Genomic DNA, 24,140 nt, shown 5'->3' on the forward strand with positions numbered 1-24,140 from the left:
TTTTACAAGATATGGGCATTTTACAGTTGATCCAAATTTGATCTTGATCCTAAAATTGATCCTCATTTTCATCAAATTATTTTTGTATTTGTTTTGTTTTTTGTTGATTTTATCCCAAAATAGGTTGGTTTCTTTGCAGATAGGCAATTATTTAAATTTCGAATATGTACCATTAAATTCTAGCTTAATACAATCAGTTTTAGTTTCATAAAAGAATGGAAATAAAATCAGGATCATCTGATCCTTATCCTGATCTTTTCTTTGTGAACACGGGGCCAGGTGCACAACTTCACATGCTGATCAACATTCCTGTAAAGTTTCATGACTCTAGGTCAAATACTTTTTGAGTTACGTGCGACACAAAAGAGAACGGATGGACAGACGGACAAGGGTAAATCTAAATGCCCGCCACTAAAGTGGGGGCACAAAAATAATATTTGTTTTTAGGCATAATGAGCCTTTAAGTTTTATTTAATTTAAAAGAAAGAAAGCGCATGAAATTAGGCAACTAGTAATGAAGAATTAAACAACCCCAGTATAGATACAAAAATGTGTTAAAATTTTACATTTATTTCAATCATAAACATTATCTCATTTACACAACATACCATTCAAAGAATATATAAATTTTGTATTAAATCATAATGCAAGAATATAATGTTTATGATAAATCAATTTCAGTTTTCACAAAATAATTAATGTATTCTCACAATGAATTAAACTTTGAGTAGCATTACATATTGAACATATTTATATACTTCTCATATTCAATTTATTTATTCTTTTGACATTTATTTTCGAATATTGAATTTTACATATGAATCAGGATGTTCTTTAAAAATTTTATTCAGATATCATACACTTCAATTTCATCTGCCGGTCTTCCTATATATATCTTAGTCATTTGTTGATTACAACAGACTGACTTAATTCCCCGCTTTCTTTTATCAGCTTTTATAACCTCTCCTATCAGCTCACCCTCATATGTAAACTGTAAAACATTATTGGAGAGATATCCAGATACCAGCACATTTCCTGCTTCAGTGAGGTAACAACAGTTCGACCCCTGTAATTGTCCATCATTAAATGATGTAATAACCTGACCATTGTTGTCCAGTACTATCAGTCCATTACAATAGTCAGCAACATAAATCCTTGTAGCATCCTGACTAACAGCTATTCTGCATATGTCAGAGAATAGTTTATGTCCTGATTGATCCTTACTGAACTGTTTAAGTTTCCTACCAGACAATGTATACATATATACTGATGTGTCATCTGAAATATATAAATTCTTGTTTGCATATGCAAGTCCATAACATTTAAAATCAGTTTTAATCTTGTTTGTTGTTTTCATTTGTCTTTCTAGAGAAATGAAATGAACTTCCTTTTTTGATGGTACAGTTACTGCCACTTGTGTGTTATTTATCATACATACTTGATGTGGCTCTGAAGGTAGATCACAATCGTCAGTTACAGTATAGTTGTAACTGTGTAACCGTTTAAGCTTGTTGTTGTTGTAATCAGCTAGAATTATTGTACCATCTTCCATACAGCTGACACTGTGGATATTACAAATTATTTTATCAGACTTAACTTGTACATTATATGATTGATTTCCTTTAATCTGAAATAAAGTGACAGCAGTCTTTGTAATTTTCTCTGAAAGTATGCCTAGGGTTTTCTTTTGTTGTAGTTGTGTAAGAATTGTTCTATCAGGTTGCAAATCTATGCCTTCCACAGTACTATTAAATTTTGCATCTTCTATATATTTGTTGGCAACATTTGCAGCATCCTCTGCCATCTTAACATAAACAAACACTTCAGATTGATTTGTGATTGAAGATGCTAATTTATCATTAGCTGATGTAACCCTGGACTTGTTTGCTTGTAGCTGTTTGAGACTATCTTCAATCCTGTCTTCAAGACTTTTAACTTTATCTTCTATCTCATCTAAAGAACATTTCTCCAGCTTGTCAAGATGATCATTGATTTCTTGTCGGAATTTTCTAATATCAGCCAGTAGTTCTGCTTTCCTCTTCAACAGTCTTTGTTTATCCTGTTTAAATCTATCAGCTTGTTTGGCAAGGGTCTTGGCTATTTCCTTGAGTTTTGTTTGAATTTGTCTGGATTCAACTTGGTTTGTATTTTTTTGGATAAACTCTGGTATGTAGAATGTATCCTTGCAAAATCTGAAAAATAAGTTCAGACGGTTTATGTATATGAGGCTATGTGATGCCTAAGAAGCTACTATTAAATACTTTATTCTCTGTAACATACTGGTATAGAATATTATGTTAAGAGTTTTAAGGTAACCTTTTAAACATTCCATATATTAAAGTGACATTATGCAAATCCAAAAGTATATAATCATCCATCAACAATTACCTGTAACATTCAATTTATAAAGAGTATCGGACAGTCTATTAGTATTTCTGGCGGATTTATGTTTTATCTAAATATCAACTGTTGGTCAATCAGCATTATAACAATCTATCATGTGAAATATATAGTTAATTCAGCTCAACTTGACAATAAATAGAATGAGCATAATGTTGTCTTTTTAATTGAAAAAAATAATCTATTTTCATATATTAACTAAATTTTACCTGTGATCAACTGCCATACATGTAGAACAGCCAACATTATCATGGTTCTGACAGTACATATCAATGTGTTTATGACTGTGTCTGTCACATCTCTCTGTTGGTGCCCTCGGCAGACCTTTGCTGGTTCCTGACTTGACCTGTGATTTATCCAGCACCTTGTGACTAGCACACAGAGGCACTTGACCATGTACTTGAACACAAGTTATACAGAAATAATCCTTACAGTCTACACAGAATTTTTCACCTTCAGTGTTTTTCCCTTTATTTTTACACATTGAACATAATACATCAAATATTTCATCGGAAAGAATATCCGTATCTATTTGTTTACCAGTAGCCATTTTGTAGAAATTTTATTCAAATGCGTTATCTAAACTGATCTATTCCCCCAATTTCGTTTCACAATCATTTTAACATGATAATTTACACATTTACACTTATTCCCATTTCATAAGTTTTCAAATTTCTCTTTTACTTCCGTACTGATATCTAACTTATTCCTTTTTACTTTCTATGTATAATTATCATCTCCAATTATAGCTATCAATTATTTGTAAAGGTTCACCCCACAAAGGTTGCCAATGACAAAATATATTGATCTGTTAAAACGTCCACATCTAAATTCATATACAATGTTAGGAGTTTACATAGGCTTGGTTTAACATAGGTTTAACATTATGATATTTACAAAGCAATAAACACCCGGAAGTAAATAATCTAAACAAATATTCATGTTTGGTTTGTGATGAAAGTACAATTGATCGACATAATTAAATTAAAATTGTTTATCTGTGTTTTCATTCAGATAATGAAGACTAGCTCACAAAATATGCCAATTTTGTAAACTCAAAGATTTTAAAAAGATGACACAGGAGGATACTAAAACTGATATTATTGACAGAATGACAGAATTAAATTTTTTAAAGCAAGCAGTGTATTATTATCAAACAGAAAGTCGGTGACAACAATGAAAAGGAACGCTTTAAAGCAACATGCTTGCAGATTTATGCACATTTTCATGAAAATTTTGAAAATGTTTTTAATAGTAAAATATTGTGAGGTGAACAAAGAAAGTAATTTGTTCATTGTTATTGGCACTTACAATCAACATAAATTACCAAAAAGGGGTCCAAATATGCAAAAACAGCCCTTACTGCGTTAGTAACGCAGTAGAATTATCGTGATGCATATACTGCTTAATCTGTCAATAAAATCGCACGTAACATGTAAATCATTACTTGAATCTTCAATCGTTTTATTTTTCGTAAAATCTTATTACACTTTTCTCAAGTTAGCTTTTCTTTAAATATTTTTGTTCATCTGGAGGCATGCATCTTTATGCAAGAAGCAAGGAGAAAAGTTCTGTGTTAAGAAGAAGAACAAAAAAGAATGCAAGTTCATAACAATCATCATGTGATAAGACGTCACTATCGGACAGTGGAAAATCAGATGGTGAAGTAGTAGAGAAGACAAAAGGGGAGCAGGGAAAGAAAAGAAGCAAACTGACAACAAGACGAGAAACCGAGACTGTGAAAATTTTGCCAAAAAACACGTGCCGGAGTCAATTCCTGGTAGACCCAAAACAGTGATAACAATGATGAAGAAGATTCGTTTACAGACAAAATGTGAAAGGGAGCAAAAAAAATCACAAAAAGGTCAGAAATGTCAGGGAGTGAATTTCAAGTCAGGTCTGAAAACTACATCATGGGCTTTGTGAACTGGGGGAAATATTAATTCACCAAATAAGTACAAAGCTTCTACTTACTACTCCATCGCTCGTCATCCCAGCACGAGTGACTATTTACAGCTAGGTTTCTTCTCCTCGGGAAAACTTTTTCAAAAATCTACATTAAAAAAATCTCATCTTATTTTCCCCTAAATTAAAGGGAACAGCCCCTTCCCCTCCCTAATATAAGTATGTCGGTGCAGTGTTGTTTATAAAAAGTATTCCAACTTTTGTTGTTGTTTATTTGTTTCCATATTGATTGTTGTTTTTTTTGTTGTTTTTCCTAGTGTGTGTTTCAGTATTTTAATGTTTGGTCATTTTTCTGTTTAATTATGTTGTAATTTGACAATAATTTAGTGGACAGAAAGCACAAGTAAAACATTAATATATGAAGTTACTTGTATATGTATAATTGAATATTTTTTTATTTTACAGCTCAAAAAGCAGATATCTTTTTTTCAAAGCCTTTGGGGAAGCCAGATGTTCAGTCATACATAAACTCATTGTACTTTTATCATACTTCAGACGCTGATGCCGCAAAGGTTAGTAACAAGTGTATCAATTTTTCACAATAACAGGTGATCGAACTTTTAGACTTCCAGAACTGAATACATTGTCAATATTCTTGGCAGCTCATGATATAACCCTAAATGATTAATATTAACTAATGAAGCAGTAACATGTTTTACTAACACATTTAGTACCAACAGTGGGGCGCCCGTGGCCGAGTGGTTCAGGTCTTGAAATCAAACCACTTTTTAAACAATAGTCTCCATCATATTTTCAGTTTCAAATGCCTCACTCATCAACGCAACATCACAGACGGCAACTATCATTCTCTGTATTAAAAACTCCACAATCTACATCGCTGAAGTCTCAAGTATTTGGGGTTTTTTGGAAAACCCAAAAATTTAATCAGAAAATCAAGTTGGGGAAAGCCCAAAAAACCTTTAAAAGCCCCAATTTTTTGAAGGGGAACTTTCAAAAAACCTGATTCTTTGGGATTTTAAAAATTTTTGAAAGATACAAAATTTTTTATTTTTTTTCTAAATCAAAAATTTGCTTTTATTGATTCTTAAAAATGCTATGAGTATATATTTCAGACAAAGGCGGACTTTTTTCCTGTTAATTTTATGGCCTTTTTCCATCTAATGAAAGGACCTTATACGGATCTTTCTCTACAAATACAAATATCATGCATTATAGATTTTCCGCCTAATGAAAAGCCCTTGTGTGGATTTTATTCCTGCTTTGCAGTATGCTAGCCAGAATCCGCCTTAGAAAATTTGCATATTTCAAGCTCTAGTCTCCCTAAGGTCAGAAATACGCTTTTATGTACATCAAGGTACAAACCTCTTATTCATTGGAGGCTTTTTTCTATGGGCTCTGTTGAAACAAACATGCATTCAGGTAAAGTTGTTAATAAACAAAGTTTCAATATATTGTTGGATCATTTATTTATACAAATATACAAGTTCATATAGATAGCACATGGACATACAAAATGCATTTAAATCTGTCACTTTCAGGCAAAATGTTGAAGGTACAGAATAATTTATTATGGTATATTGTGTGTGAAAAATATGCTCTGAACATTTCATAACGATTCAAATAATTAAATAATTCAGGAAACAAATCATTGAGAAAAATATACAAATAAACAAATGTTACGCAAACTCAAAAAACAAGTGATTAGCAAACTGTCAAGAATAAATAATGCTCTGAATTGTAGCTGACTTTAGAAGTGAGGGCTGCAAGGGGTTATCATTACAGTTACCTTCATACAGCAATTATACAGTTTTTATCTTTAAAATTCCTGATACTCAACAATGTAACATTTAAGAAATACAAAGTTTCCGATAGGTTAAAATTCCAAAAATCCTCATTCCAGTTGAAAACACTACCAGGCCATTCCGGGACAGCTATGGCGCCACTCCATTCCCTTTCCTAATCTTTTTCATGCCTATTGATAGATCAACACTTAATGGACAGCCTTTAACTTTCTGTATCTGTATTTTAAAATGTAATGTTAGAGGAGGAAACTAGAATTACCAGTTGGAACCAATGTTCCTGCATTAGTTTACCAGTGCTAACCACACAATTGCATGACACAAACTTTACTTGAAAACTCACTGGCAGCTGAATTACGAATAATTTCAAGGCAAAATGTTTACGACCAATAATATGAGATTAAAATTTCAAATTTCTACTGAAATGAACTGACCAAGACTTATAGTGATTTTTTTTATATCCAAAGGGGATCAAACCCAGATTTCTAGACAGAACGCTTATCTATAGAGAATATTGAATAAGCCTACGTTAAATTATGAATTTATTGAACAAGGTGAACTAGGCCTATCACTGGAGATGATTAATACCCCCACCAGCAACTTTGAGTTTTGATGATTTAATAGTACATGAAGTTTCAACTGTGTACAAATAATTATCTTAATTAATTGCAATCCAAACCATGTTCATATTAGCTTGCTATACACCAAGTTTGATTACAATATCTCATTCAAAACTCTAGTTATCGTCTGGAAACCATTTTTTTATTTGTAGTAACGGTGACCTTGACCCTAGGGGGTCCAAATGCAATAACAGCTGGGTCTTCATATAAGCTTGCTTTACACCAAGTTTGATAACAATATCTTATTCCTATCTCTAGTTATTGTCCGGGAACATTTTTTTCTATTTTCAGTTACGTTGACCTTGACCCCAGGTGGTCCAAATACACTACAAACCAAGGTGATGCTATGTGTAAACAGATATGAATTGTATAATTTCCCTAAAAATATTTGATTTTGGGAGATGGGGAAAAGACGTAAGTTAATTGATTCAGGTAAGATAGCATATTTGCAAAATAGTTGGTGCAGTTAACATTATCTATTAACCAGTATTATTTTTACCTATTTGTCAGTTATATTGTATACAATGTTATAACATATATCATAATTATATTCCTGAATCTGTGGGACAGCATCCAGGGGGTGATAAATTCATAGTGAAGAAATGGAAAAGTGGTAATCAGTGTGATTAAATATTTAAATATTTGATTCTAAAATTGGGCATTGTGTTATCAGTGTTTAGATTTTAAAGGTAGGGTTAACAATTTAAAAAAAAATCTGATAGAGACATATTTCAGGGCTTTGCTTTATGACACACTTGTATTGTTGCTTGCATACAAAGGGGTATGCCAATGGTACAGCAATATTTAATAACAATACTTTAAGGGCTAACAGTGACACAATCATTTATGTGCTTCATTATTTCAATCTTTAACCTCCTGAATAAGTATAATGTGTTGTCTTGCTTTTAATTTCAAAATTTAAGGGGTTTTATTTTTGAAATACAAAAATTAAGCCACCAACAGTTACTGTATAGAGCCTGGTCAGACTACACTTGAATAGAATCTGGTTGGACTGCATAGATGTTGGCATGGCACTATATATTCTGGTGGAAAAGGTTTATCACATGAGGTTACGGAAAGTTAAGGATTTATATGCCTAGGATAGTTAATATGTATACATTGAGCTCTGATTTTACTGATTTGAGTGTTCGAAAAATATATAGGGAGAACTGTTGTACTCACCTAGGTGTGGACGTCACATTTTGGTTAAGTTTTGGCGTGCAAGTTGGTATTGCAAAATCTCCTGAATGGAATGGATTGAAACATTTATTTGACAGCATGATAAGAGGTCAAAGGCCAATAACTCTAATATGGATTTTGACAGAATAATGGACACTTTTGAACTTCTTGAAATTCTACATTATGTAGTGTTTTTAATATCATGCAATGAGAGTAGTCAAGCACACTGATCGACTATTTTCCATTCTTGATTTTTAGAATTTATTTTTTAAAGAAAGTTGAAATCCAATAGTAAAAATCTTTAGCTTTGGCATGTTACAAAGGATTTCATTAGCTAAAAGCTAAGGGTTTTTAAATCAATATTCATGAATTGTTTTTCCAGATTAAGCATTTACAAAGTGATATTGTACAGAAAATGTTTATTTATCTAAAGATTTTACTGAAAAATAATCATGAAAAATAACTGCTCCAAAATGTGTGATGTTTTCCAATAATAATAAGTTTTGTGTGTTTATGTGATGTCAAATTACTTGGTGAATGAATAAAAAAGCATTTTTAATATGTTAAGACGACATGCAGTCACTGTCACAAGTGACATGTGCTCATGTTGTCAGTGACTTAAATTTGATTCAAACCAGCAGAAAATGAGATTAACTGTCATCCATTGTTGATCATTGTCTTATTTAGAAAGCACGTCTTAGACAATTGTATAATATTTGTATTGTTACTGATTTATATTTCGCATTGTTGTTAAGAAAAGTACAAAAATATAAAATGTACTTGATGGTAACACAATTCCTTCAAAAATGTGTTAGGGGATTTTAAGTTTTATTAAGTATTATATAAGAAAACTATAATTTACAATTACATGAGGTTGTTTCTGAAAGTTTGAATATTTGTTATGCACCCGCCATATTATGGCAGGGGCATATAGTGTTACCCTGTTCCGTCATTCTGTCATTCCGTCATCATCAGTTTCCGTTTATTTTCTTAGTAACGGTTGCACACATTCAACTCAAATTTGGCATATAGATATGTCATGAAAAAATACAGGTCAAGTTCGAATTTGGTCATGGTTTGATGATTTTTGGCAGAGTTATGCCCATTTTACTTTAAAAATAATATAAAATTTTCAGTTACCGTTCATTATCTCCCCAGCGGCACACATTCAACTCAAACTTGACAAATAGATATGTCATGGGAAAATACAGGTCAAGTTCGAATTTGGTCATGGTTTGATGATTTTTAGCAGAGTTATTATTATTATTATTATTATTTACCAAACTTATATAGCGCCCTTTTCATATACATGTTCAAAGGCGCTTTACAATGATATAAACTAATAACTAATTACAGCAGTACAATTTAAAAACTAAAACAGCATTCACATAATAAATCTACGACATAATAAGAACAAGAATATGAGACAATCAATTAAAATGTGGTATTTACCGTTTTACAATGATATAAAAACTAATAACTAATTACAGCAATACAATTTAAAATACTAAAACAGCATTCACATAATAAATCTACGACATACTAAGAACAAGAATATGAAACAATCAATTAAAATGTGGTATAAACTTAGTCGTTTAGAATTAAAATAATTGAATATCGACAACATACGATTAAATATTCTAGCGAAATTTCTAAAACACCAAATTAGAAATAATGTATTTTATAATCAACACCTTAATTATTTGTAACTGTCTTAAAAATATTAGCAGAATTAAAACAAATTGTAAAATTATGGCTGATATCACACAGTAGTCACACAGTTTTCTAAAATCACTGTCTCAGATTATTTACGATAAAACATAGGCTTGTTTGAAATAGTGTGTTTTAAGTGCACGTTTAAAAGAACACAATGAGCTCGAGTCTCTCACACCAGACGGCAGATCGTTCCACAGTTTCGGAGCTGCATATTCAAATCGTCGGTCGCCAAAGGTTACAGTTTTACTCGTTGGTACCACTAAAGTAAGTGCTTTGTTCTGAGATCGTAGATTCCTTCGTGGTTTGTAAACACATAACATTTCTTCCATATATTCCGGCGATTTTCCATTTAAAGCTTTGTAGGTATGTGTTAAAATTTTAAACTGGATTCTGTATTGCACCGGAAGCCAATGTAATTCTTTAAGTACAGGTGTAATATGATCGTACAGTGAAGTTCTGGAGATGATGCGGGCAGCTGTATTTTGAACAATCTGCAGTTTGTTTATTAATGTTTGAGGTACTCCATACAATAATGCATTGCAGTAATCTAGGCGCGAAATGACCAATGAAGTGACAAGTTGTTTAGATGCATCAATTGTCAGATATTTTTATATTTTCAGTTATGCCCCTTTTTCTTTGAAAATAATATGAAATTTTCAGTTTCCATTCATTATCTCCCCAACGGTATTACACATTCAACTCAAACTTAACAAATAGATATGTAATGAGAAAATTCAGGTCTAGTTCGAATTTGTTTATGGTTCTATGATTTTTGGCAGAGTTATGCCCCTTTTACTTTGAAAATAATATGAAATTTTCAGTTTCCGTGCATTATCTCCCCAACGGTATTACACATTCAACTCAAACTTGACATATGGATATTTCAAATGAATGCGCAGGTCAAGTTTGAATTTGGTCATGGTTCCATGATTTTTGGCAGAGTTATGCCTCTTTCACTTAGAAAAAAAAAATGAAATTTTCAGTTTCCATTCATTATCTCCCCAACGGTATTACACATTCAACTCAAACTTGACATATGGATATGTCAAAGGAATGCACATGTCAAGTTCGAATTTGGTCATGGTTTCATGATTTTTGGCAAAGTTATGCCCCGGTCACTTTGAAAATAATATGAAATTTTCAGTTTCTGTTCATTATCTCCCAAACAGTGTTACATATTCAACTCAAATTTTACATATGGATATGTCAAAGAAATGCACAGGTCAAGTTTGAATGTGGTCATGGTTCTGTGATTTTTAGCTCACCTGTAACAAAGTGATAGGGTGAGCTTTTGTGATCGCTTTTCGTCCGGCGCCCGTCCGTCCGTCCGTAAACTTTTACTTTAAATGACATCTCCTCATAAACCACTATGCCAATTTCATCCAAACTTCACAAGAATGTTCCTTTTGTGGTCACCTTTAAAAATTGTTCAAAGAATTTAATTCCATGCAGAACTCTGGTTGCCATGGCAACCGAAAGAAAAAACTTTAAATATCTTCTTCGAAAAACCCAGAGCTAGAGCTTAGATATTTGGCATAGAACATGTTCTAATGAGTGTCTACCAAGTTTGTTCAAATAAAAGCCCTGTGGTTAAAATTGGCCCCGCCCCAGGGGGTCATTGATTTTCCCTATATGCATATAGTAAAAACTTAAAAAAATCTTCTTTTAAAGAACCCAAAGAGCTAGAGCTGAGATATTTAGCATGAAACATCTTCTAATGAGTGTCTACCAAGTTTGTTCAAATAAAAGCCCTGGGGTCAAAATTGGCCCCGCCCAAGGGGGTCATTGATTTTCCCTATATGCATATAGTAAAAACTTCAAAAAATCTTCTTATAAAGAACTTAAAGAGCTAGAGCTAAATTATTTAGCAAATAAAAGTCCTGGGGTCATTGATTTTCCTTATATGTGTATAGCAAAAACTTAAAAAATCTTCTTTGAAAAAACCCAAATAGCTAGAGTTTAGATATTTATCATGAAACATCTTCTAGTAAGTGTCTACAAAGTTTGTTCAAATAAAAGCCCTGGGATCAAAATTGGCACTGCCCTGGGGGTCATTGATTTTCCTTATATGTGTATAACAAAAACTTAAATATCTTCTTGGAAAAAAACCAAATACGGTAGCCAGAGTTTAGATATTAAGCATGAAACATCTTCTAGTAAGTGTCTACAAAGTTTGTTCAAATAAAAGCCCTAGGATCAAAACTGGCCCCGTCCCAGGGGTGTCATTGTTTTTAACTATATGTGTATAGTAAAAACTTAAAAATTCTTCTTTTAAAAAACCCAATGAGCTAGAGCTTAGATGTTTAGCATGAAACATCTTCTTATGGGTGTCTACCAAGTTTGTTCAAATAAAAGACCTTGGGTTAAAATTGGGGGGGGGGGGGGGAGAGGTCGTTGTTTTTCATTTTATGTGTGTAGTAAAAAATTAACATCATGAAACATCTTCTAATGGGTGTCTTCCAAGCTTGTTCAAATAAAAGCCCTGGGGTTTAAACTGGCCCTTTCCGGGGGCCTATATACAGGTGAGCGACCTCAGGGCCATCATGGCCCTCTTGTTGGCAGAGTTATGTCCCTTTAACTTTGAATAAAAGGAAATTTTCAGTTCACATTCATTATCTCCCCAACAGTTGTACATATTCAACAACAAATGAAAGATATGGATATGTCATAAGAATGCATTGGTCAAGTTCGAATTTAGTCATGGTTCGATGATAGCTGAAAGAGTTATCCCTCTTGAACTTTGAACAAAAATCAGAAATTTTAAGTTTCAGTTCATTATCTCCCCAATGGTTGTACACATTTAACTCAAATTTGACATATAGATACATCTTAGGAATAAGCAGTTCAAGTTTGAATTTGGTCGTGGTTCAATGATTTTGGACAAAGTTATCTTTCTTGAATTTTGGAAAATTTTATATTTTCAGTTTCAGCACTCGTACTTTTGTGGAAATGTATGTACCCATTATTTTGGCTACAAATATGCATCATATGCAATTTACAAAAGGGTAACACTGAATAGTTTCAGTGCCTTGAACTTTGTATAAAAATGGTTTGTGTTAACATTGAATAGTTTTAAGGGCTTTGAACTTAAAATAAAAAAAATAATTTGTGCAAACAAATTTTGAACTAAATATTATAACATCTGAAATTTTGGTTGCATGCAGGGGCATCCGTGGCATGATGACACATTTCTAGTTTTTAATATGTCATTAATCAGGGTATCTTAAAATAAATCTTAACTTCATATAGACATCAACATCTTCTACATTTAATCTTTAGGATTCAATTCTGTATTTCAGTTAGTTCAGGTACTAAAACATCAAATTTTAACAATATTGATTGAATATTTTGAAAAATCGTTAAATCATAAAAACTTTCTGAACATTACCCTCATTGTATATAAGATTCAATGTATACAAGAAAATTGATCTGTAGGTATATTATACTTTTTGCTCCATATTTCACAAAATCTCTATATTTATATCAGATAAGATCTGTTACATTATATATTGAAAATCTAGTCACTTTTGAATCCAAATGAACTTATTTTTTTAACGTTTTATATTGTTATATTGAAGTGAGGTGTATGCCTTTGTCAACTCAGAAAAATAGGTTTTATTTACGTTTTTACACATTAAGAATGCAAATGAAGTGTGATCATTTGTATAATTTTCTGCTGCTATTTTGTTATCTCTGAGTGAATTACTGAAGAAATTAGTAAACTGTTGAAAACCTGTCCTATATGTATATAGTTTGTCTGATTGTAATCAATTTTAAATAATAAAAACTTGAAACACTACCATAAAGTGTAATTTTTACTGTGATATTACACAAGTGATGAAAGAAAACCAGCAAGTTTCATGTACTTTACTCTATGAATGACTTTTCTATGAAAAAAGGGTTAATGGAATACTAGCCAAAGGTAATACATAACCGGTAGCTATAAGGAAATACATAATTATCCAGTATCTTTAATGAAATACATAATTATCCAGTGGCTATAATGGAATATATAACCGGTAGCTATAATGGAATATATAACCGGTAGCTATAATGTAATATATAACCGGTAGCTATAATGAAATAAATAACCGGTAGCTATAATGGAATATATAACCGGTAGCTATAATGAAATATATAACCGGTAGCTATAATGAAATACATAACCGCTAGTTATAATGAAATACATAACCGGTCGCTATAATGAAATACATAACCGCAAGTTATAATGAAATACATAACCGCAAGTTATAATGAAATACATAACCTGTAGCTATAATGAAATACATAACCGCAAGTTATAATGAAATACATAACCTGTAGCTATAATGAAATACACAACTGGTAGCTATAATGAAATACATAACAAATAGCTGCAACTGGTTGCAATAAAAAGAATACATAACTGGTAGCTAAAATGTAATACATAACCAATGGCTGTAGTGAAATTGTAATGAAATTCTATGAACTGGTTGCTATAATGGAATACATAACTGGTAGCTATAATGTAATACAGAACCGGTAGCTGTAATGGAATACATAGCCAGAAGCTATTATTAATTCTATACCAGTACATAACCGGTAGGTAGCTACACACTCCTCACTTGAGTGCGACATTTCATAAATTCTAGAACTGACAAAATAAACTTTCTTGTATATTATAATTCTATTTCATTTCAAAATTAATAGTATCTCCACATCTTCAATGTCAAATATTACCAGTAAAGATGCCCTAGAGTTTTCCCTACGACAGGTTTTCTAGATAGAACTAGAAAATAAATGTTGTCATTTTCGAGACAATGGTCCTTAATTTTTTGCATTTGGTATAGCTATTGTATTTGTACTCTTAGAATTTAACTTTCTATAATCTTGCTATATGAACATTTTGGAATGAAAAACAACTCGTGAAAATGCATTTCATACTGAATATGCATAAATCTTATTTTCAAAATAAATAACATTATAAAATCCACAGATCTCATACTTACTAAGTACTGAATATAAAATCTCATGTCTTAGGTGTCAGAGTTGGTTGGGATATTTGTCTTACATTTACAAGAAACAGACGTAAGGTGGTCCATTAATGTTTGGATGGAGTATGGGTCACTGGATTCTAGGCCAATGTCTGGCATTTATGATTTGATTATAAATAAAGTTTTATTGGGCATTATGTTATCATTGTTTAGACTTTTGTGTTTAAGTAACACTTTACTGTTTCATGATGGAATCTCCTTTACTCATAAAGATTTGCAAATTCAGAATAGTTCAAATGTAGCTCATTGTGTAATACATGTATGATGTGTATTGAATATATGAAACTGCATACTATTATTGTTCGTACCTTTCTTTCTTGGTATCTGATGAAATACTTTTTGATATAGGCGATTTCCTTTGTTCATTTTTAAAATCTTTTACAAGTATATACCAAATGTGATAGGTGGTTTATAGTTTTATGCCAGGACTACTAATATCTGTTTTTGTGTGCAGTAAAAATGTCTTTCAATACAGTTGTACATGTAATATATTATTGCATAGGTTAAATATCTCTTTTTTTTCTAGCAAAAAATTACCAATGTCATCCTGTTTGTTACTAAGTGAATTAACTTCTTTGTTTCTTTTGATTTTTTCGCAAATTAATAGAATTTAGTTGATATTTAGTATTTTATGTGGAAATCAAATACTTCCTTGCTTATATTTTGCTACTAACATCATTATACCCCCAAAAACGAAGTTTGGGGGGGTCGGTCGGTCGGTCGGTCGGTTGGTCGGTCGGTCGGTCGGTCGGTCGGTCCAGACGTCCGTTGCATTTTCCTTGTCCGGAGCATAACTTGAAGACTAATGGTTGGAATTCAATATAACTACACACAATGGTCAAGCACATTGAGAGGAAGTGCAGTGCACAAGATCCATAACTCTATCTTGACTAATTACAGAGTTATTGCCCTTTGTTACTTTTCTTTGTCCGGGGCATAACTTGAAAACTACTGGTTGGAATTCAAAACAACTTCATACAATTGTCAAACACAATAAGGTGAAGTGCAGTGCACAAGAACCATAACTCTATATAAAGACGTCCGTTGCATTTTCCTTGTCCGGAGCATAACTTGAAGACTAATGGTTGGAATTCAATATAACTACACACAATGGTCAAGCACATTGAGAGGAAGTGCAGTGCACAAGATCCATAACTCTATCTTGACTAATTACAGAGTTATTGCCCTTTGTTACTTTTCTTTGTCCGGGGCATAACTTGAAAACTACTGGTTGGAATTCAAAACAACTTCATACAATTGTCAAACACAATAAGGTGAAGTGCAGTGCACAAGAACCATAACTCTATATAAAGTAATTACAGAGTTATTGCCCTTTGTTGCTTTTCCATTGTTTTTTTTTGTCCGTTGCATTTACCTTGTCCGGAGCATAACATGAAGACTAATGGTTGCAATTCAATATAACTACATACAATGGTCAAGCTCATTGAGAGAAAGTGCAGTGCACAAGAAATATAACTCTATCTTGACTAATTACAGAGTTATTGTCCTTTGTTACTTTTCCTTGTCCGGGGCATAACTTGAAAACTACTGGTTGGAATTCAAAACATCTTCATACAATTGTCAAACACAATAATGGAATGTGCAGTGCACAAGAACCATAACTCTATCTAAAGTAATTACAGAGTTATTGCCCTTTGTTGCTTTTCCATTGCTTTTTTTGTCCGGACCATTACTTGAAGACTAATGGTTGGAATTCAATATAACTACATACAATGATCAAGCACATTGAGAGGAAGTGCAGTGTACAAGATCCATAACTCCATCTTGATTAATTACAGAGTTATTGCCCTTTGTTACTTTTCCTTGTCCAGGGCATAACTTGAAACCTACTGGTTGGAATTCAAAACAACTTCATACAATTGTCAAACACAATGAGGGGAAGTGCAGTGCACAAGAACCATAACTCTATCTAAAGTAATTACAGAGTTATAGCCCTTTGTTACTTTTCCATTGCTTTCTTTTATCCGTACCATAACTTAAAGACTAATTGTTGGCATTCATTATAACTTCATACAATGGTCCAGCACATTGAGAGGAAGTGCAGTGCGCAAGAACCATAACTTCATCTTGACTAATGACAGAGTTATTGCCCTTTGTTACTTTTCCATTGCTTTCTTTTGTCTGGACCATAACTTGAAGACTAATTGTTGAAATTCATTATAACTTCATACAATGGTCAAGCACATTGAGAGGAAGTGCAGTGCACAAGAACCATAACTCCATCTTGACTATTTACAGAGTTACTGCCCTTTGTTAATTTTCCTTGTCCAGAGCATGACTTGAAAACTACTTGTTGGAATTCAAAACAACTTCATACAATGGTCAAGCACAATAAGGGAAAGTGCAGTGCACAAGAACCATAACTACATCTTGACTAATTACAGAGTTATTGCCCTTTGTTACTTTTCCTTGTCCAGAGCATAACTTGAAAACTACTGTATCTATAAACTATAACTCTATCTTCAGTATTTATAGAGTTATTGCCCTTTGTTCCTTTTCTTTGTCTTTCTGGACTTATTACAGAGTAATTAAACTTCATCAATGGCCAGCCACATTGAAAGGAAATGCAACATACAAGAACCACAACTATCTTTAATTGCCCACAACCATAACTCTATATTTCAATTCTTTTACAAGGTTTTCTGTTACTAGTAACATCCTCATTTCCGAAGCAGTCTTGTGGTTCACATTTAGTGATAGTTTTAGTTGAAATTTAATTTCACATTCACTGCATTTTTTTCTCTCTCAAATAAAGCATTAAAGGAGTATTTATATAAACGTTATAAAGTCCATTTTTGTCCTTTGAAAGACGAAAAAAGATATTTGTTTTTAGGCATAATGGGCCTGTTAGTTTTATTTTGTTTAAAAGGAGGAAAGCGCATAAAATTAGGCAACTAAGTAATGAAAAATAAAATAATCCCAATATAGATACAAAAATGTGTTTAAATTCTACATTTATTTCACTGAAAACAATCTCACATACACGTTCAAACAATTTAAAAAATATATAAATTTTGTATTAAATCATAATGCAAGAATACAATGCATGATAAATCAAATAAATTTTTCACAAAATAAATCAAACTAGTAGTATCTTTACATATTGAATATCCATATACTTGTGCAAAATTTTAAGGCAAACAAAGTCAGGGTGTCGGTGTAAAGCTATCGCAATCAAGATATTAAAGTGACTGTGCTTTTCTGTTTACATTTTATGTTTGAATATTGATTTTTACATTTGAATCAGATTGTTCTTTAAATATGTCTATTGATATCATACACTTCAATGTTGTCATCTCTAAATCTGCTTATATACATCTTAGTCATTTGTTGATTACAACAGGCTGATATAATGTTGCGTTTTCCACTATCATCTTTTATGATCTCTCCTATCAGCTCACCATCAGGTGTAAACTGTAAAACATTATTGGAGGCTTCTACAGATACCAGCACACTACCTGCTTCCGTGAGATAACAACATGTAGCCCCTATTAATTGATCATTATAAAATGATCTAATAACCTGGCCATTCTTGTCCAATACCGTCAGTCCATTATGATAGTCAGCAACATAAATCCTTGTAGCATCCTGACTAACAGCTAGACTGTATATGTCACAGTCAAATCCTGATTGATCATAACTGATCTGTTGAAGCTTCTTACCAGACAATGTATACATATATACTGATGTGTTCTCATCTGAAATATATAAATTATTGTTTGCATATGCAAGACCAAAACATTCAAAATCAGTTTTAATCTCGTTTGTAGTTTTCTTTTTTCCACTATCAGAAGTGAAATAAACTTTCTTTTGTGATGGAACAGTTACTCCTACTTGTGTGTTATTGATCAAACACACTTGATATGGCTTTCCATGTAGATCCCAGTACTTTGTGACAGTATAGTTATAACGGTGTAACCGTTTAAGCTTGTTGTTGTAGTAATCAGCTAGAAATATTGTACCATCTTCCATACAGCAGGCACTCCTGATATAACATTTCTTTCTATCGGACACAACTTTAACATTATATGATTGACTTCCTTTAATCTGAAATAAAGTGGCAGCAGTAAGTTTCTTTGATAGAATGCCAAGAGTCTTCTTTTTTTCTAGCTGTGTAAGAATTGTTCTATCAGGTTGAAAATCTATGCCTTCCACAGAACTTTTAAATTTTGCATCTTCTATATATTTGTTGGCAACATTCGCAGCATTCTCTGCTATCTTCACATAAACAAACACTTCAGATTGATTTATGTTTGCAGATGCTAATTTAACATTAGCTGATGTAACCCTGGACTTGTTTGTTTGTAGCTGTTTGAGACTATCTTCAATCTTGTCTTCAAGACTTTTGACTTTATCATCTATCTCATCTAAAGAACTTTTCTCCAGCTTGTTAAGATGGTCATCGATTTCTTGTCGGAATTTTCTGATATTAGCCAGTAGTTCTGCTTTCATCTTCAGCAGCCTTTGTTTATCCTCTTTAAATCTATCACATTGTTTTGCAAGAGTTTCAGCTATGGCTTTAAGTTTTATTTGAATTTGTCTGTATTCAACTTGGTAAGTATTGTTTTGGATAAATTCAGGTATGTAGAATGTATCCTTGCAAAATCTGAAACATAAGTTCAGACAATTTATAATTATATGAGGCTATCAGATAACTGAGGACCGCCTCCGTGGTCGAAGGGTTAGAGTCAATGACTTCTAATCCAGTTACCTCTTTGGCGTGGGTTCGATCCCCGGGAGATGCTTTGGTAGTTTAGCACGGAAGAAGGTAGTCTAGTACTGTACTGGTGTAACTCTCCAGGGACGATGGTTAGGGAACTACCCGCCTATATGACTGAAATACTGTTGGGAAAAGGCGTAAAATGAAACAAACAAACAAACAGATAACTGAGGAGATTAAATATTTTATTCTCTGTAACATATAAGTATTTAATTAGTATATTATGTTAAGACTTTTAAGAACCTATTAAACATTTCATATATAAAAGTGACATTATGCCCATCCAAGGGCCTTATATTTCTTGCATTTATAATATTATGTTTTATCCTGAACTATTTCTTATGTCAATTGTTATTTAATCAGCATTACAAACAGTCTATCATGTGAAATGTATTGTCAATGCAGCTTAACATGACATTGAGAAATCTGTTTTTATATATAAAATTTTACCTGTGATCAACTGCCATACATGTAGAACAGCCAACCTTATCATGGTTCTGACAGTACATATCAATGTGTTTATGACTGTGCCTATCACATCTCTCTGTTGGTGCCCTGGGCAGACCTATGCTGGTTCCTGACTTAACTTGAGATTTATCCAACACCTTGTGACCAACTAATACGGGAACGACATTGTGAACTTGAACACAATTTCTACAAAAGTAATCATGACAATCTACACAGAATTTTTCGCCTTCAGTATTTGTCCCTTTATTTTTACACATTGAACATAATACGTCAAATAGTTCATCGGAAAGAATATCTGTATCTATTTGATTACCAGTAGCCATTTTGTAGAAATTTTATTCAAATATGTTATCTGAACTGATCTATTCACCAATAAAGCTGTCCCAATTTGGTTTCAGAGTCATTTTAAGTAACACTTAATCACAGTTCTTACGTTTTACTCCTGTAACAATATTTAACTTATTCCTTTCTATGTATAATTATCATCTCCAATTTTTGCCAAGTTATTTGCAAAAGGTTCACCCTTCTATGGTTTCCATTGAATAACGCCCCTTTTTATTTCACGGTTGTATCATTATCTGTTAAAATGTTGATCCAAAGTCCACAAAGGCTAACTTCCAAATTGATAACTCTTATCTAAATACATGTACACAGTTTTAAGTATTTACATCAGCTTGGTTTAACATTATGCTATTTATAAAGCAATAAAACTCCCGAAAGAAAATAACCTGAACAATTTTAAGAAAAGATGCTTTCCACAAGTTCAGCTAATCAAAATCCTAGGGCAAGCCAATACTAAATTTATAAATATGGTTTAAAACAGGACTCCTGGTAAAAAAGCTGGAAAAAGATTTACATGTACCCATATGCATTTATAACAGCTTAGTATATGAAATGTATACATATTTTAAAATATTTTAAATGATTAGAAGAGAGATTTTTTGTATCATTTCAGATGGTTAATCAAGAATTGATCTAAATTTTGGTTTTACAGACTCTGTAATTGCATGGTGTAGAAAGGATAACAAAATGCTATTGGTATATTTTTATAGACTAACTTACTTAAATAAGGTGGACTTTTTTCCTGCTTATTTTATGGCCTTTCCCCATAAATATTCTTGGCAAATTGAAATTGTTTGACAAATACCATTTTTATGTTTTCTCAAACAAAATTTTGCTTTTATTAATTCTTAACAATTCTAAGGGTATAATTTTTAGACTAACTAACTTAACTAAGGTGGACTTTTTTCCTGCTAAGTTTATGGCCTTTTTTCATCTAATTAAAGGACCTTAGGTGGATTTTTTTCCTACTAATATTATGGATTTTCTGCCTAATGAAAAACCCTTGGGCGGATTTTATTCGTGCTTTGCAGTATCCTAGCCAGAATCCGCCTTATAGGACAAACTGGCATATTTCAAGCTCTAGTCTCACTAAGGTTAGAAATACGCTTTATAGTACACAAAGGTGGAAACCTCTTACTTATTGGAGGCTTTTCGTATGGGAACTGTTGAAACAAACATGCATTCAGGTAAAGTTATAAATTAACAAAGTTTCAATATACTTTTGGATCATTTATTTATACAAATATACAAGTTCATATACATAGCACATAGACATACAAAAATGCATTTGAATCTGTCACTTTTAGGCAAAAATGTTGAATGTACAGAATAATTTATCATTGTATATTTTGTGTATATTCTCTGATTCAAGTAATTAAATAATTGAGGAAACAAATCATTGAGAAAAATATACAAATAAACAAGTGTTAAGCAAACTCAAATAACAAGTGATTAGCAAACTATCAAGAATAAATAATACTCGGTATTATAGAGGACTCTAGAAGTGAGGGTTGCAGGGGGTTATCATTACAGTTACCGTCATACAGCAATTTTATAGTTTTTATCATTAAAATTCAATGTTCAGCCATGTAACATTCAAGAAATTCAAAGTTTCCGATAGGTTTAAATTTCAAAATGCTTATCCCAGGTGAAAATGTTAAACACTAGGCCATGCCCGGACAGCTAGGGACTCAAGCCCCACCCCCACTTTCCACCACCATTTTCATGCCTTAGATGATGGATCAATATTTAATGAAATTGTTAAAACTATCTGTATCTGTATTTTTAAATGTAATGTTAGAGGAGGTAACTAGAATTGCCAGTTGGAACTACCCAACAGGTTGCTTCTGGTAAGATCTTACTTTTTTACTTTTAAAAATCAAGATTTCATCCAAACTTTGTAATACTACCTTATAATAGCCCTTGTCCTGCAGAATTTATTTAAATGAAATTTTGGGAGTGTCTATCATCAACTTTGGGGATATCAAGATAAAAATTTTAAGTCAGTCAACGCCAGCAGTATTGAGCCTGGTCAGACTACACACATACTATGCAGACTGGCCTGGCTTAATACTAGTGGCCCTAGTTTAATCACTTTTGGTTACTGCAGGATAATGGTTCATTAACATTTTTTTTTAATCAGGCATTCAGAAAATACTAATACACATACTGAAAGCTTAAACAATAATGAGTATCTATTAAACCAATGATAAGAAAATTACAGCGCAGAATAATAAATGTACATAATTATAATATTATAACTCAATGACTAGCATTTGCTGTATAATCGAGAACAACAAAGACATTAATTAAATCTACAAGACTTGAATATTTCACAACAATATTAAAACCACAGATTCCTTGTTGCCCTGACTATTTAAGATCAGCATAACTATATAGGAAGCACAAAAATAAATTGACAAAGACTTGAATGTGCAATTTAAAATAATAAAAATACTATTTTTTTCTGAATTATGAAGTCAATGTCGTTTCAAAGGAGCTCAACTGAGGTCCTAAAGCATAAAATTCTAAATTCTTATTCTAAATTCTCTTTTTGGAACATATTTATCAAAGAATTATGCAATAGACATTAAAGAATATACTCTGAATTAAATTGAAACTAATTTTTTTTTTAGATTTTTTAGCCAAATTTGAGTTATTTGCATCATCTTGCACACTTACATTGATTATTCTGGTAAAATGGACTGAGAAAATGATTTGAAACTTTACAAATTAGTTATTGGCTCAGACCTATATCAAATAGTACACAAGTCTAAAAAAATCTCAGTGGAATCCCTTTAAGAACATTTGTAAACTATCTCAGCCTTGTTGTGTATTAAATAATTATACGGCTCGTACAGAATGTGGATTTTTCTATGGTCAACAATTGATAGAACATATTCTATTTCTTACTGCAAATGAACCAATTAATCAAGCATACCCGTAACAATATATGTCATCAAAATACAATCTTTCTTCTGCTAAACTCTACCAAAAAGAGACCTAATGGTCTCATAAAATCTTATAAAGGCTGATAATGGGAAAATTAGAAAAAATACAAAGAATTTGGTAACACAGGCATATATTATCAATATTATTGTTCAAAATTTTCACTGTTTATACATAATACACAAGAATATAAGAGAATTTATATACAGTAATACATAAAAGAAACAGTACTCCACAACAATACTGAATGGTACAAAAAAGTAGCAAAACAACAACCAGGAATCTAATAATTAAAATGTCAGTTGAAAATTATATACAATACAGACCTGTTCTACAACCAGGCATACATTTGTTGTTTGTGTTGTTTTGTAACTATAAATTATTATCTGCAGAAGTAAGTCACTATTTTGAGTAAGTCAAGTCATTTATTAAACTAGTATAATTAAGCCATCTTTCTTATAGTTATTGACTAATAATGAGACAAACAAAACTTATAAAATAAATAAAACAATTATATTAAAATCGCCAAAAAAACAGAACCATTTTCTTTAGATTTTTTAAGTGCTGGTTATATTTTGAGTGTTGGTCAAGTATTTGTAGCGCAAAACTTATTAAAGGATGGCCAAAAAATTGTTTTTCATTCGGCAATGAACCCTCAAATCTATCATTGTAACCAATCAAAGAGGTTCACAACTTAAAAAAAACCCTTACAAATGGGTTTTTATCACGTATTATAAACTAATGTTAACATTGTTTTAATAAACAGCATGTCAAATATTTTAAATAACTCCACTGAGGACCAAAAACATAAAATTGTAATTTCTTGCATAGATCAGGTGGGGCACTTAAAACAGAAAGATACAGAAAACTTAATTTCAAAATATATTTGGATATAAATTTGAAATCGTATGTCTGTGTTGACACGAGAATTACAAATCTTAATTGTAATTGGTAAAATCAGTGTTCA

The 24,140-nt window shown here is 32.0% G+C and overlaps 2 protein-coding genes across 2 annotated transcripts; both read right to left on the minus strand.

The window, feature by feature from the left end:
• Nucleotides 1–652: 652 nt before the first annotated feature.
• Nucleotides 653–3,232, minus strand: LOC132749826 (uncharacterized). The gene is made up of 2 exons (XM_060740083.1): nucleotides 2,610–3,232; nucleotides 653–2,192 (listed from the first exon to the last, which is right to left on the minus strand). The coding sequence occupies exons 1-2, from the start codon at nucleotides 2,948–2,950 to the stop codon at nucleotides 848–850; spliced, it is 1,686 nt and encodes a 561-aa protein (XP_060596066.1). The 5' UTR covers nucleotides 2,951–3,232; the 3' UTR covers nucleotides 653–847.
• Nucleotides 3,233–17,641: 14,409 nt separating this feature from the next.
• On the minus strand, nucleotides 17,642–20,440 carry LOC132742315 (uncharacterized). The gene is made up of 2 exons (XM_060731053.1): nucleotides 19,865–20,440; nucleotides 17,642–19,300 (listed from the first exon to the last, which is right to left on the minus strand). The coding sequence occupies exons 1-2, from the start codon at nucleotides 20,203–20,205 to the stop codon at nucleotides 17,950–17,952; spliced, it is 1,692 nt and encodes a 563-aa protein (XP_060587036.1). The 5' UTR covers nucleotides 20,206–20,440; the 3' UTR covers nucleotides 17,642–17,949.
• Between the last annotated feature and the right edge of the window lie 3,700 nt (nucleotides 20,441–24,140).

The sequence above is a fragment of the Ruditapes philippinarum genome, unplaced genomic scaffold (assembly GCF_026571515.1).
Source record: "Ruditapes philippinarum isolate M1 unplaced genomic scaffold, ASM2657151v2 ctg1911_1_1_1_1, whole genome shotgun sequence".
Lineage (NCBI taxonomy): Eukaryota > Metazoa > Mollusca > Bivalvia > Venerida > Veneridae > Ruditapes > Ruditapes philippinarum.